The sequence below is a fragment of the Lynx rufus genome, unplaced genomic scaffold (assembly GCF_022079265.1).
Source record: "Lynx rufus isolate CCGP_SWC_20201006 ecotype Redwood Valley unplaced genomic scaffold, mLynRuf1.p SCAF_7, whole genome shotgun sequence".
NCBI classification, from domain to species: Eukaryota; Metazoa; Chordata; class Mammalia; order Carnivora; family Felidae; genus Lynx; species Lynx rufus.
This window is the reverse complement of record NW_025814889.1, coordinates 69,695,921-69,711,895: the sequence shown is the minus strand read 5'-3', so window position 1 is coordinate 69,711,895 and position 15,975 is coordinate 69,695,921. Positions and strand designations below refer to the sequence as shown.

Sequence of the window (15,975 nt, the reverse complement as noted above, 5' to 3'; positions counted from 1 at the left end):
AAAACTTTGTTTCTTGAGGGCAGAAGACGATTATTTAGCAGCATAATGGTAAGAGGGAGGAGTATTACTAAAATATATCTCTATCTTCAACAGAAACTAGTGTTTACCTGATTAATACGTATTGAATTAAAGGTAATAGAATATTTTCATGTGAACTTCAAAATAAAGTTCTGTTGAGAAGACCTTTTTTTAGAAGTCAGTTTTTTGTTGGTTTTTGTTTTTAATGACAGGACCATTTTTAGACAATTATTTTAAAAGTATAACAGTTAAAACTATGATTTCTACTTTGTGCACATATTTAAATGAAAATCAGCATTCTTATCAGTGGTCTGGCATACTTCTATATGTGTGTGTGGCTGGTTTCTTATTGGTGGTAAGTGGCTATTTTAAAGACTTAGTGAGAAAAGGGAATTTTATTGATGCTTTTTATCTGAAGTCTTACAGATTGTAGTTCACTGTGGCTGCTACACCAAAATTTGGTGAAGGCTAATGACAATGACTAGTTAAGAAATGGCAGATTTTGATCAACTAATTATACTTTTACTAATATTAAAGAGTGATGGTGTTGTTTCAGTGAAATGGAATAGTCTGATAGCTGATATTTTTGTATATTAAGATATAGCTGCCATTATAATGGGAATTTAAAAATGAAACCATTCAAATCGTATTTTCTTTTCTTTCTCTTTCTGATAATGCCAGGAATGCATTTTGTTTCTGTGTTTATTTTGGTGCATTCATATACAGTTACCTGGTAAATTTACACTCCTTTCCCCTATAGTTCTATGGGTATTAATAATCTCAAATAAAATTAATCTTCTTATTCTGATAGAGAAGAAAAAGCTGGATCACTTACCAGTAACTGGAGTTCTCCTATTGGGTAATCTCCACAGATCCACATTCTTTGAAGTTATTGTGAATGCCTCGAGGACCAAGGAACCGTTGAAATTTCCAATTTCAGGAAGGTAAGCAAGTGCACTGAAGCATGTCTCTAGCATCTCCCAAATCCCCTCCCCCCAGCTTTCTTACATATACGTCTGTACTGCATGCCCCCTCAGTTCCAGTGGATGCCCATCAGGAAGATTCTCATGCTGGACAGAAGGGCAAGAGAGGTGGATCTGTGAGGGAAAAGACCCAATAGGATAACTCAAGTTACTGGTGAGTAATCTAGTTTTTGCAAATTTGAGATTTTTTTTCTCACATTTCTTCTCTTTAGAAGGAATTTAATTACCAAGAGGAAAGTTGTTTGAGATAGCTTCTTTTTGTAAATTTGATGTAGATTTGTGGAATTTATTATATGAGTGATAAATACCTAGTTCTTGATGGGTGTATGAATAAGTGTGACGTTAAATTTAAAGAGTATCATTTACATAATAGTTGTTTTTTTATAAAAATTATGTGTCTGTTATCTTTTGGTAAATAGTGTAATACTTCTAAAGCAATTTAAGGAAGCTGTGTGTTGAATTATTTTATAAATTCCTTTATTTGTGATGTTGCATTTATATGAAGTAAATACTTATACTGTAAAAGTTATGCTTATGCCAAATTTGGCCAAATTCTTTTGGCATAGTACTGAGCAGCAAAAGTAATTTTATGTTAATTATGTAGCATTTCTTACTGACATAGCTTTCAGTGTACCTTTTAACTTCACTGTAGGTATATTTGGAAAATAATTCAGGGTGTGTTCAGCTCTGTTTACTACTTCCTTGTTCATAATAGATGGCCTTATTGATGTGATGGGTGGCCCAGTTGGTTCACTGTGGACTCTCAGGTTCCATAGGTATCAGACAATTTATTGCACTGGCATGTAAATGTTAGAATTGGACAGAATACCTTGCTTCTCATTTCTCTCATTCTGTATTGTACCAGGTTGTCTTTTTTAAAAGGGCACTTTTAACACATAAAGAGCCTGTAGTGGTGCTCTATTCAAGCTGTTTTATAAAATTTTCATCCATTTGCTAGGTATGTAAGACCTCTTATGATCCCATCCTATTTATCCAGCCTTAATTTCTCCACTTTGAAACTTTTCTTTTGGTCTTACTTGGATACTTGTTATATTTATGTTTTAGGGCTTGTGCTTTTCCAATTTTTTGAAATGACCTCATTCTACTTTTCTGTACTCTAAGGTTGAAGTCAAGTCCTATCCCTTACATAATTCCTTTTGTGCTAGCATCTCTCTGTGACCTATGTTTCCTCAGTGGAGAAATGAGATTGCTATGAGGATTGAATTAATTGAATCGTGGGATATACTTAGTGCCTAGCAGCACATAGTAAACACTCCTGTTAACTATTATTTGATTGTAGATTGATCCTAAACATCTTTTTATCTTAAACATTTCTGTGATTATGGATATAATTTTCATCTGTATGACAGTTTCACCTTTAAACATTATTAGCTTTAGGTTGTATTGCTGTTCCTTCCAGCGTGAAACACTTAAGCTGATTTGTATGGTCATTGAAAACAAGGATAGGATTTTATTGTTTTTAGTCTTATTTAGTTCCTAACGTCAGAGATTGAGTTTAAGTTGTACCCATTAAAAAACTAGTTTTTCATGTAGTTGATAGAAGAAAATGAGTTGTTCATGAATATATTCATTAGTTTTCTTATTTGTAGAGCAGGTTCATTTGGCTTATCAGTCCTGTTTGTAAGTTCTTAAGAAAAACAGTTTTTTTCCTTTTAAAACTGGAAGAGTGAAATTATGATTGTTTAGCACACTATAAACTTCTGTGGGACATTAAAATAGTGTATAGTTTTAAGAGAGTTAACTAGTTTGTCTCAATTTAAGACTCATTTACTGTTAGTAAACAAACCGGAAATTCAGTGTACTTGATTTTTGAGGTTTGAATAACTTTGAAGATTATTGCTTGATTTTCAGAAATGCTTGGATTTAAGAATACCTATCTGAAGAAGCAGTAAATGAAATTTAATTCAGGGTTACTGAAGGAAGGAAATGACAGATTGAGTGTGAATCTCACCAGAGAACCAGTTCTGCTCCATTTAGACAAAACAAGATAAAGAACATTTAGTGAGATGACTTAAATGCTTGTTTTGAATTTGCTTCTGCACATCCATGTAAGAAGCTATTCAATTTTAATCATTTCTTTGGTATGATAGTAGTATGGGATATTAAGACTATCCTTGTTCTTTATTCTTTAGAGATAACATGCTGAAAAATTTTGAAGTGAAATATTGCGATGGGTTCACAAATGGATTCAGAAAAAAATGTGTGGTATATTTGTATGTAGAGAGGGAGAAAAGGAGAAATAAAGCAAATGTGGCATATGTTAACAATTTTGAATCTAGGTGAAAGGTATGCAGGACATTGTACTTTTCAACTTTTTTTGTGGTTTTGATATTTTTCAAAAAAAAAGTTGAGAAAGTATTTTAAAAAGAACCATATTGTGCTTCAATTTCTCTCATTCTAAAATGGGAATAATAGAGCTTGTTTTTTCCATGCCTTGATACAGGTAGGCACAGTGGGGTACATTTGGTAGAATAGCAGTCAAGAGAACTTTTAAGAAGTGGATTTTTTTTTTCTTTAAAGAAGAGTTTTGTAGTGGATAACATTCAAAGAACATTTCACATAAAAGTGTATTAGCTTAAAATATATCCCCTTTTCTCATTCAGAGCATATTGCATTATATTTGAATAAGAAGAACAGTCAAGAAGCAATAAATATGTTGAGATATATGGAGTAACTAATTGAAATAAAAAAATATAGCTAGTTATAAAAATAACTCAATAAATGGGCAAAAAAAATGATTAGACTCAGCTGAAGACAGAAGTTATTAATTTCAGGCTAAAACTGATAAATCTTCCAGGACACCAACCAGGAAAATAAAAAGATGAAAAATATGAAAGAAAAGCTAAGCCACTGTAGAGGTGGATTGAAAAGCTCTAGTATAGATCTGATTGGAGTTTTGGAATGGAAGATACAGGGAATAAAGGAAGAAGCGGTATTGAAGAAAAAATGACCAAGCATTTTCAAGAATTTAAAAAAAAAATTAAACTGTCAAATAATTAAAGCTGAATTGTGACAAAAGCATTGTATCAGAACTTGAAGGATACAAGACAAGTGGTCCTCAGGAGTAAATTTGTAACTTTCAATGCATGTATCAGGTTGAAAGAAAATAAATGAGCCAGATACTCAACTCAAAAACTAAAAAAAACAAAAAACAAAAGCTAAGAAAGAAGGAGGGAAGGAAATAAAAACACAAGTAGAATTTGGTGAAATAGAAGATAATCAACAATAAAAATGAGAGCAATGTTTACTCAAATCAACACTGGTTCTTTTTAGTTGATTAAGTTCTGGATGTACTCATCAAAAACCATGATGGAAATAAAATTTAAAATGAGATATAAAAAAAATAAAATGAGATGTAATGACAAGTGCAATTATAATTTTGGAATCACAAGACATCACTTATATATATATATGTATGTGTATGTATATGTATGTATATAAACTTTTAAAAACCAGGTGAAATTGATTATTTTCCAGGAAAAAAAATCATTCCAAACTTGTAAAGAAAATCATTAAAGAAATTAAAGTTGCAGTAAATTTCCCTGAGAGGAATAGGTTTTTAAAAATAGCAAATTTATTGAGCTATAATCCACAAATTCTGTCACTTATCCATTTTAAACGTGTAATTCAGTTGTTTTTAGCATTTTTAGTGTTCTGTAGACATTAACACAATGTTTTAAAATATTTTCATCACCCCAAAAAGAACTGTACCTATTAGCAGTCATTCCCAGTTTTCCCCAAACCCTCCATCCTTGTGCAACCACTGATTTACTCTCCTTCTATAAATTTGCCTACTCTGACATTTCGCATAAATGAAATCATTCAATATGTGTGTGGCCATTTGTGATTCAGTTCTTTTGCTTAGCATAATATTTTTAAGGTCCAACTATGTTGTAGCATGTATCAGTGCACTTTATTCTTTTTATAGCCAAATAATATCTCATTGTATGGATATACCACATTTTGGTTATCCTTTAATCAGGTGATAGATATTTGGACTGGTTTGCATTTTTTGGCTATTATGAAAGCCCTGCTGTCAACATTTGTGTACAAATTTTTGTGTGGACATACATTTTCATTTCTCTTGGATTATGTACCTAGGAGCAGAATTGCTAGATTATATGATAACTATGTTTCACCTTTTGAAGAACTGCCAGACTGTTTCCCCAAAGTGGCTGTGCCATTTTACTTTCCCACCAGCAGCGAATGAGGGTTCCAATTTTTCCATACCTTCACCGCCAACACTTTCATTATCTGTCTTTTTTGTTCTAGCCATTCTCATTGGTGGGAAGGCGTATCAGAGAAATAGTTTTAATTGTGATATTTATAATCATATTTCACGTATACTTTGGGGAACAGATAATTCTATTTTTATGCAAAATGGCCCAAATAGTAGCAACCTTATGAATAGATAAATAAAAATTTTAATTAGGATATGGTAGGGGTAATTCTTTATTTGAAAATTATATCAGTGTAACTTAGAAGATTTAGGGGAACCGTCTTGAAAGATGTAGTAAAAGTTTATGATAAAAGTCAACACTCATTAATGTTTTTTTAAAAACCCCTCACACCATGACAAGTGAACTTTTTCTTTCAGTAAAGACTGTCTTTCAAACTTTCTTTCAAGCAGCAACATTCCCATTAAAGTCAAGAATAAGCAAATATGTCTTTACTAATAAGAAAAAAGAGAAAGAAATCCAAAAAATTGAAAAAGGAAAAATGAGATGAACATATCCTTAGAACATTTTTTAAAAATCAACACTATTTTTAAAATTTTAGAGAGAAAGCATGCAAGCAAGGGAGAGGGGCAGAGGGAGAGAATCTTAAGAGAATGTTAAGCAGGCTTCATGTTCAGCACAGAGCCTGATGTGGGGCTGGATCCCACAACCTTGGGAAGCATGACCTGAGCTGAAATCAAGAGTTGGATTGCTCAGCCAACTGAGCCATCCAGGAGCCCCCGAAGCTAACACTATTAATAGAATTTAATTTTACTGGATATAAAATCAACATTCAAATTGGCACTAGCCAGTTATATAATAAAAACTTTCTCCTTTACAGCCAATTCTGTAAAGTGCCCAAAGTTTATTTAAGGACATAAAATTAGACATGAGTAAAAGGCAGGATATACTATATGGGAAGTATATTACTAAAAAAGTTACTCCTCTGTGATTGATTGTGTATAGTTTCAGACAAAAATCCCAATAGGATTTTTTTTTTTTTTTTGTAGAAAATGATCTTCATATACAAAAGTAAAGCCACAAGAATAACCAAGACAGGTCCGAAAGAAGAAAAAGAACAATGAGGAGGGGATTGCGCCATTGGATAGCAAGACTGATTTTAAACTTGGCAGTGTTTAGAATGGATGGCAATGACAATAAATTGCTACACACAACATGGGATGAATCTCCCATGCTTAACGTTGAGCAAAAGAAATGAGAAAATATTACGTATTGTATGATTTCATTCACAGGAAGTTCAAAAACAAGTAGAAGGAAGGGTGCATGGCCGGCTCAGTCAGTGGTGTAGCATGCAGCTCTTGATCTTGTGCGTTCAGGCTCCACATTGGGCGTGGAGCCTACTTAATTACAAAAAAAGCATAACTAATCTATGGTGATAGAGATCAGCATAGTGATTTTCTTGGAAATATGGTACTGATTGGGAGGGAGCATTCTAGAGCATGAGAAATGTTAATATTTTGATCTGGGTTGGGTCACATTGAGGGTGTATAATACTTAAAAAATCAAACTGTATACTTTATGTAAATTATACCTCAAAAAAGTAAAATATAAATTTATGATATTTAAAGTAGTATAGTCTTGGGGCGCCTGGGCAGCTCAGTCAGTTAAGCATCTGACTTCAGCTCAGGTCATGATCTCACGGTTCGAAGAGTTTGAGCCCCGTGTCCGGCTCTGTGCTGATAGTTCAGAGCCTGGAGCCTGCCTTGGATTCTGTGTCTCCCTCTCTCTGCCCCTCCCCTGCTCATGCTTTGTCTCTGTCTTGCAAAAATAAATAAAATGTTAAAAAAAATGTTACAGTAGTATAGTCTTAATACAGGAAAAGGCAGATTAATAGAATAGAGTTCAGAAATCGATTCATAACATATTTGAAAAGTTGGTAAGTGCTAGAGATGGCATTTTCTATCAGGGAAACAGAGTGAACTCTTTAATTGGTTTTCCATATGGGAGGGAAGACAGGTCTCTACTTCAAACCATATGCAGAAAACAGTTCTGTTTCAACTTTACACTAAGAACGAACAACTGTTTAATAAGGAAGAAAATACAGAAGAATGTAGGTCTTTACAGGGCGCCTCAGGGCTCAGGTGGTTAAGTGTCTGACCCTTGATTTTGGCTTGGGTCATGATCTCATGGTCATGAGATCAAGTCCCACATTGGGCCCCGCATGGAGCATGGAGCCTGCTTGGAATTCTTTCCCTCTCTCTCCCCCTTCCATACTTGTGTGCATATTCTCTCTCTCTCTCTCTCTCTCTCCCTCCCTCCCTCCCTCCCTCCCTCTCCCTCTTTCCCTCTCTCCCTCTCTCTCTCTCTCTCTCCCTCCCTCTCCCTCTCTCTCTCTCTCTCCCTCTCTCCCTCTCCCTCTCTCCCTCCCTCTCTCTCTCTCCCTCCCTTTCTCTCTCTCCCTCCCTCTCTCTCTCTCTTTCTTTCTCTCTCTCTATCAAAAAAATAAAAAGAATATGTGTCTTTACGATGTGTGAGGCTTTAACAAGTCAAGAAAAGAATGAACCTTTGAAGATAAAGACATCAGAGATAAAGGATCCAACTACCTCAGAAAGAAAACCTTAGGTTTAATAAAATACATCACAAATTAACTCATATATAAGTGGCATGACTGGGAGTTAGGTGCAATGTGTACAATATTCAGTGGATTTGTGCCCAGAATATATGAAGATGAAAATAATAGGACAGATGATACAAATGCAAATAAAGTGAACAATGGATATTAAGGCAATTCACAACAGAGGAAAGGAAATTGGAATGGCTAATGAACTGGAAAGATGCTTAGTCTCATTTGCAGTGAAATGAAATTAAAAACTTATGAGCCATCAATTTTCACCCATTAGCTCAGGATCGGGTAAGTGTTACACAGTTGAAAATGTGCATATCCTCGTATCCAGAAGGTATTCAAGATATTATTAGTTTAGAGAAAGTGGCACATTTGCCCAGGGAGATTTCTACAGGGATGTTCATTTGGAAAAAAATCTAAATGTCTGTCTATAGGAGGCATGGATAAATAAGAAATAAAATAGTTATATTAATAGAGAATTACCAAATCTGCTTAGATTATCATCATTCGTGACTTTTTTATATTTCAAGAAAAAAAGTTACACTGTCTATGCCCAGGAATTCTTTTAAGCATGTATAAACATGAATTATTTTAGTCCTCATAAGAACTCAGAAATTGGTACAATCAGTATATCCATTTTACATATGGGAATACTGAAGCATAGAGAAGTAAATAACTTACCACTTTCAAAGGTGGTAAATAGCAGAGCTGTGATTGAAAGCTAGGATTTGAATCTCACTTGACTGGCTCCATAGTCCACTATGCCATGCTGCCTTCTGATATAGTTAAATAAGGAGACCTCAGAAATGTAATGTGAGGTCAAAGCAGAACGTTGTGTACAGTGTGATCTCATTTACATCAAATTCATGATGGTAGTCACTTCTGGATAGGGTTGGTAGGAGAGGAAGATCTTAGTGATAGTGGTAAAAGGAAGCTGTATGGAACTACATGTTTTTCCTTAAAGAATATGTATATTTATAGCTTTTAAACACCAAGATTTAATGTATGTATATTTTTACAAAAGTAAAAACTGGAAGGATTGACCTAATTGTTTTAATCTGCATTTATTCTTGATATTGGTTTGTAGTAGAAAAAGAAAGCAGTGGCCCTAGCACAAGGACTGTGATTTAGTTTAGTTCTGAGATAGCAGATGAGTGCCGGACACTGGGTTAGGTCCCAACAATAGGGAGGTGGTGAATAGGTTTCATCTTCTCTCTTTAAGGAAATTAAAGTTTTACAGGGAAAGAGATAAATAATTATAATTTACTGTGTTACGTACAGATCTGTTTTCTTTTTGTTTTCCCTATTCCCACCTTCCCTCTAAATACAAATAGGAGAAAGGGGAAACATTCTGATTTGGGGCATGGGAAACAGGCAGTGAAATGTCAGTGGTGATCCTATTCCCTGTTCTTTTACAAAACTCCGGAGAGTAAACTCTAATGGTCAGAGATCGTAGCTTGTTCATGAATTTAGGATAATCTGGGTGCTTAACTGGTGAATAACTGGTATATTTCACTCTCAAATTAACTAGCACCTGAACCCAAATTTCTCCTTAGCCATCTGGATGTCTTCCATTGGTTCTGTTTCTGCAGTTGGTTACCAGAAGTCTATGGTAGTTTGACTAAGAACACTGTATGAAGCCTTAAATTGTTTTGTGCTAAAGAACTTTGACTTGAGAAATATTTTAATTTGTAGGAAATTTTGGATCTCTAAAATCCAATTTTCTTTTCATTTCTAATAACTTTAAGTCTTTTTTTTTTAAAGTTTATTTTGAGAGAGAGAGCACCCATGAGCATGTAAGAGCAAGGGAAGGGCAGAGAGTGGGAGAGAATCCTAAGCAGGCTCCACGCTGCCAGTGCAGAGACTGACCCAGGACTCCATCTCATGAACCGTGAGATCATGACCTGAGCCAAAATCAAGAGCTGGACTCCCTTTTTTTTTCCCCCCACTTTTTAAAAATGTTTGCTTATTTTTGAGAGACACAGAGAGTGTGAGCAGGGAAGGGGCAGAGAAAGAGAGGGAGGCAGAATCTGAAGCAGGCTCCAGGCTCTGAGCTGTCAGCACAGTTCAGACGTGGGGCTCAAACCCATGGACCGCGAGATTGTGACCTGAGCCAAAGTAAGTTGCTTAATCGACTGAGCCATCCAGGTACCCCAAGACTCTGACTTTAACTAACTGAGCCACCCAGGCACCCCCAATTTTATTTTCATTGTGCGGAGTCCAGTACATTTTTTTAAAACTAGTAGTCTTCTAATACTGGGATAGTACAATTGTTTTTCTGTATTCTCTTTGAGTCAGTGCTGTCTTGTACAAGTGTTTATGTTCTTATTTATGAAATTCTTAATTTCCTAAAACCATATTGTCTTCAAATTTCTAGATGGACCATGGACTGTGAAATGGTATTAGTGTTTATAGTATGAGAATCCCAGTGTCTTCTAAAGTCTGTCATAGTATCTCATAAAAAATAGTTACTGTTATTTGCTTTCACCCTAGTGAGAGAGGTGTATTTTCCTTGATAGCAAATTAGAATCTGTGTTAGGTGAGAATCTTTTCCAAAAGGGCGAATGTGAATATCTTTTTTTTCTTAAGTTTATTTATTTATTTTGAGAGAGAGAGCAGGGGAGGGGGAGAGAGAAAGGGAGAGAAAGAGAGGATCCCAAGCAGGCTCCACGCTGTCAGTGCAGAGCCTGACGTGGGGCTCGAACTCCTAAAACCATGAGATCATCACAGAAGGTGAAACCAGTAGTCAGATGCTTAACCAAATGAGCCACCCAGGTGCCCCGCAAAGGTGAATATCTTAAAAATTGCTGAGAATGGGTAAATTTGAATAAATCATAATGAAAAGTGTTTATTTTACTTTGTAAATTTAACACTTGGATTGTAATTGAGAATATTCCTAAAACAAAGCATGTTGTGGTGGATGGAGTTAGTTAAACTATTGGTCAAATCTTGTTCTATGTGTACATAGGGCTGCTTTCTTTCTATTTAACCCTCTTGCCAGAGATAACGTGAAGAGCCTGGTTACCATTTGGTGGAACAATCCTGCTGGCTCAAGCCTCTGCCCAGAAATTTGATTCAGTCTCTTTTCTGGACAGTCTGGTAAGCTGTCATTGTTCTTTATGTTAAAATCATCTTATTTAGAATGTACCCAAGAGGAATTTAATACTAGAGGAACAAACAATATTAAGTTCAGTGAAAATGTTTAAAGTTACATTAACTTAAGGCTTCACATTAAGCATGACTAAATTTTAATAGCACTTTCCGATAGAAATATAATGCAAGCCACAAAAGGGAGCCATATATGTAATAAAAATCTCTCATGGCTAAACTGAAAAAGTGTAACAGGTGAAATTACTTTTAATGCTGTATCTTATTTAACCTAACACATCTAAAAATTACCCTTTCAAATTATTATTGAGATATTCTACAATTTTTTCATAGGAGTCTTTGAACTGTGGTTTATATTTTATTTTCATACCACATCGCGATTTGGACCAGTGCAATTTTTTTTTAACGTTTATTTATTTTTGAAGGAGAGAGACATAGAATGTGAGTGGGGGGAGGGACAAAGAGAGAGAGGGAGACATACAATCTGAAGCAGGCTCCAGGCTCTGAGCTGTCAGCACAGAGCCTGATGTGGGGCTCGAACTCACGAACCGCAAGATCATGACCTGAGCCAAAGTCTGATGCTCAACTGGCTGAGCCACCCAGGTGCCCCCCAGTGCAATTTTAACAAGTGCATAGTACTCACATGTGGCTTCTATATTATATAGCACAGACTTAGAGCATCTGAAAAAACATTTGGTTTTATATAATTCTCCTTCTGTTACTTTTCATTAAAGATGCTTTAAGTTTCTTTTCTTCTTTTATTACTTCACCTGTTTGTGGGTGTTCAGCTTTACTGTTGATCATTGGTAACCTGAAATCCTACTATCCATTCCTACATTTGACAATTTCTGTAGTTCTGTACTGTTCTGTGATACCTGGGTCTACTTAATTTCTTTATATAAAGTGTAAAGTTTCCTTCCTGTAAACATTTCATCAGAATATTGGTTCCTGCTTTTTATTGGAATATCAGACTTAGACCTTCTGCATGGGCTGCTGTAGATAGGATTATACATTATTGTCATTGTCATCTCTCCTACCCCATTAGGGTAACAGACCTCTCCTTTCTGGTTTAAAGTCATTCCTCTGAGCCAGAAGGATTTCTTACATGATGACTTTTTTATATGGGGAAGTCTCACATCTTACTTTATGGGGATTGGGTGTCCATTCTCTAAGATGCCTATTTGCTTAAAGATTTCCAAATCCATCAATTTTTCTCTACTTTTCCCCAGTGGATACTATTTGAGAATGAACATATTGCAAAATAAAGCCATATCTAAGGTACAACACATAAAACTTAACATCCTGACTTCATATCCTGTTGGTTTCACCTTTCCTAGATGAGGGACATTTATGAAGATTATTCTGAGTAAATAAATTTATAACCTTTAATACTGGTTATCTCTGTGTCCCAATACCAGCAGAAGAATCTTCTACATTTTATTTTAAACACTGCTAGACTTTGCTCTTGTAATGAGATTATTTGAACTCTGAATATATAAATGCTCAGGGTGTCTGGGTGGTTCATCTTTTTAAGCATCTGACTCCTGATCTAGGCTTAGGTCATGATCTAATGGTTCATGAGATCGAGCCCCATGTTGGTCTGTGTGCTGATAGTGTGGAGCCTACTTGGGATCCTCTCCCTTTCTCTGCCCTTTCCCCCACTTTGTTCGTGTGCCTCGTGCACCCGCCCTGTCTCTCTCTCTCTCTCTCTCTCTCTCTGTCTCTAATACATATTTTTTTGTAAAAGTGCTCAGATTCAGGGGTTTCCTGGGCTACCTGTTTTCTTGTCTTAATTATTTAACTTTCATACCTGTTTTGAATTTCCAGTCTTTCTTAGCCTACCTCTTTGTTATTTCATCTCCCTTCTAGCAGAATCTCAATCCCATTCTGTTTTCTTCTCAGCTCTACTATCTAGGCATACACATTGTTGTTAGTAGGCATTGCCCAGCACATTGAACACAGCATTTGTTTAGGTAGTAGTTTTAGCACCAGTCGACAGCCTTAGGATAGGGCGTGGAATTAGCATTGGAGGGCCTGGTAGGGTGTTTAAGTGAAGCAGAGAATATTCTCATTCTCACATACACTGTGACCATTCATCCTGTTTAAGTTCATTGCCTTTACCCAGGTGGGAGTCGATAGTTGCTTATTGTGGTCACTGGTGTTTGGCCAGATTTCTGAGTTAGAGGCAGTTATAGCCAATGAACACTAGGCAGCATGTGGTAGCAGATGACTGTGAACGAAACTAAACACTGGTACAAGAGTGTTTTAAGGTTAGAGCCAAGGAACACTGGATTCGTTTTTTCTTTTATTTTCCTTCCTATGATTAGATAGTTCTGTTTACTGCCATGACACTGATGTTCAAAAATGTTTAACTTCATCTTTAAGTATTTACTGAGACCAGCAAAGTGCCAGGTACTTTCTCCACAGTGACCAACAGACACTGTGCCTTTTCAAGCAGTGGTTACTTGTCATTCCTCTTTATGTATTTTTTAAAAATTTTTATTTATTTTTTTAATGTTTATTTTTGAGGGAGAGAGAGAGTGATAGCGAGCAAGCAGGGGAGGGGCAGAGAGAGAGAGGGGAGACAGAATCTGAAGCAGGCTCCAGGCTCTGAGCTGTCAGCACAGAGCCTGATAAGGGGCTCGAACCCATGAACTATGAGATCATGACCTGAGCTGAAGTTGGACGCTCAACCTACTGAGCCACTCAGGCACCCCTTGTTATTCCTCTTTAAATATCCAGGAGCTTACTGCTGCCTTCAGGTCCAGTCAGAGACCTCAGCTTAGTAGTTTTTGAGGTTCTGCAGTAGAGACTGGAAACTGATGACTAGTGGTACCAGTTTGACTTGTTTTGTTTGGTCCCTTCAGTGTTAGTCTGTAGCATGTTTCAAAGAAATGGAATTGCCCCAAGAAGCATAAAATACCTAGGAATAAATCTAACCAAAGATGTAAAGGATCTGTATGCTGAAAACTATAGAAAGCTTATGAAGGTAATTGAAGAAGATTTAAAGAAATGGAAAGACATTCCCTGCTCATGGATTGGAAAAATAAATATTGTCAAAATGTCAATACTACCCAAAGCTATCTACACATTCAATGCAATCCCAATCAAAATTGCACCAGCATTCTTCTCGAAACTAGAACAAGCAATCCTAAAATTCATATGGAACCACAAAAGGCCCCGAATAGCCAAAGGAATTTTGAAGAAGAAGACCAAAGCAGGAGGCATCACAATCCCAGACTTTAGCCTCTACTACAAAGCTGTCATCATCAAGACAGCATGGTATTGGCACAAAAACAGACACATAGATCAATGGAATAGAATAGAAACCCCAGAACTAGACCCACAAACGTATGGCCAACTCCTCTTTGACAAAGCAGGAAAGAACATCCAATGGAAAAAAGACAGCCTCTTTAACAAATGGTGCTGGGAGAACTGGACAGCAACATGCAGAAGGTTAAAACTAGACCACTTTCTCACACCATTTACAAAAATAAACTCAAAATGGATAAAGGACCTAAATGTGAGACAGGAAACCATCAAAACCTTAGAGGAGAAAGCAGGAAAAGACCTCTCTGACCTCAGCCGTAGCAATCTCTTACTCGACACATCCCCAAAGGCAAGGGAATTAAAAGCAAAAGTGAATTACTGGGACCTTATGAAGATAAAAAGCTTCTGCACAGCAAAGGAAACAACCAACGAAACTAAAAGGCAACCAACGGAATGGGAAAAGATATTTGCAAATGACATATCGGACAAAGGGCTAGTATCTAAAATCTATAAAGAGCTCACCAAACTCCACACCCGAAAAACAAATAACCCAGTGAAGAAATGGGCAGAAAACATGAATAGACACTTCTCTAAAGAAGACATCCAGATGGCCAACAGGCACATGAAAAGATGTTCAGCGTCGCTCCTTATCAGGGAAATACAAATCAAAACCACACTCAGGTATCACCTCACGCCAGTCAGAGTGGCCAAAATGAACAAATCAGGAGACTATAGATGCTGGAGAGGATGTGGAGAAACGGGAACCCTCTTGCACTGTTGGTGGGAATGCAAATTGGTGCAGCTGCTCTGGAAAGCAGTGTGGAGGTTCCTCAGAAAATTAAAAATAGACCTACCCTATGACCCAGCAATAGCACTGCTAGGAATTTATCCAAGGGATACAGGAGTACTGATGCATAGGGGCACTTGTACCCCAATGTTCATAGCAGCACTCTCAACAATAGCCAAATTATGGAAAGAGCCTAAATGTCCATCAACTGATGAATGGATAAAGAAATTGTGGTATATATACACAATGGAATACTACGTGGCAATGAGAAAAAATGAAATATGGCCTTTTGTAGCAACGTGGATGGAACTGGAGAGTGTAATGCTAAGTGAAATAAGCCATACAGAGAAAGACAGATACCATATGGTTTCACTCTTATGTGGATCCTGAGAAACTTAACAGGAACCCATGGGGGAGGGGAAGGAAAAAAAAAAAAGAGGTTAGAGTGGGAGAGAGCTAAAGCATAAGAGACTGTTAAAAACTGAGAACAAACTGAGGGTTGATGGGGAGGTGGGAGGGAGGGGAGGGTGGGTGATGGGTATTGAGGAGGGCACCTTTTGGGATGAGCACTGGGTGTTGTATGGAAACCAATTTGTCAATAAATTTCATATATATATATATATATATATATATATATATATATATATAAAAGAAATGGAATTGCCATTAATCGTTCAGAAGATTTTACTTGAAATTTTAAATTTAAGCTTTTTTTTTTTTTTTTTTTTTTTTTTCAAATTAGAAGATCTATCAACTGTGAGCCACATTGTTCATTGCCACAGGTCGACCCATGTAGAGGGCACTTTGGCTCTTACAGTTCTCACCACTCCCTGTTGTCTCCTGGGATTTTGTTATAACAGGTCCTCCGTACTCATTTTTATTAACTATCCAGTCTCTAGATAATTGAACTTGCAACCACTCTTCTAGATAGTCTGGTATCTCACTACTCTAAACTTTATTCTTTTCTATGATATGAACCTTTTAGTA

At 36.3% G+C, this 15,975-nt stretch overlaps 1 protein-coding gene across 4 annotated transcripts in view; it reads left to right on the top strand.

Moving 5' to 3' along the window:
- YAF2 (YY1 associated factor 2) overlaps positions 1–15,975 on the top strand; it is a 75,922-nt gene that overhangs the window by 23,292 nt on the left and 36,655 nt on the right. The window contains exons 4-6 of one of the 4 annotated variants that reach the window (XR_006959709.1): positions 891–962; positions 1,056–1,155; positions 6,250–6,799. The exons of 2 other annotated variants lie outside the window; for them this stretch is intronic. Coding sequence is in view for 1 of the 2 variants with exons in the window: in XM_047065076.1 (XP_046921032.1) it covers positions 891–962 (72 nt within the window). In the remaining variant the exon portion in view is untranslated. Of the gene's footprint in view, positions 1–890; positions 963–1,055; positions 1,156–6,249; positions 6,800–15,975 lie in introns of those variants that run through there. One more of the 4 variants, XM_047065076.1, reaches the window with a different exon arrangement.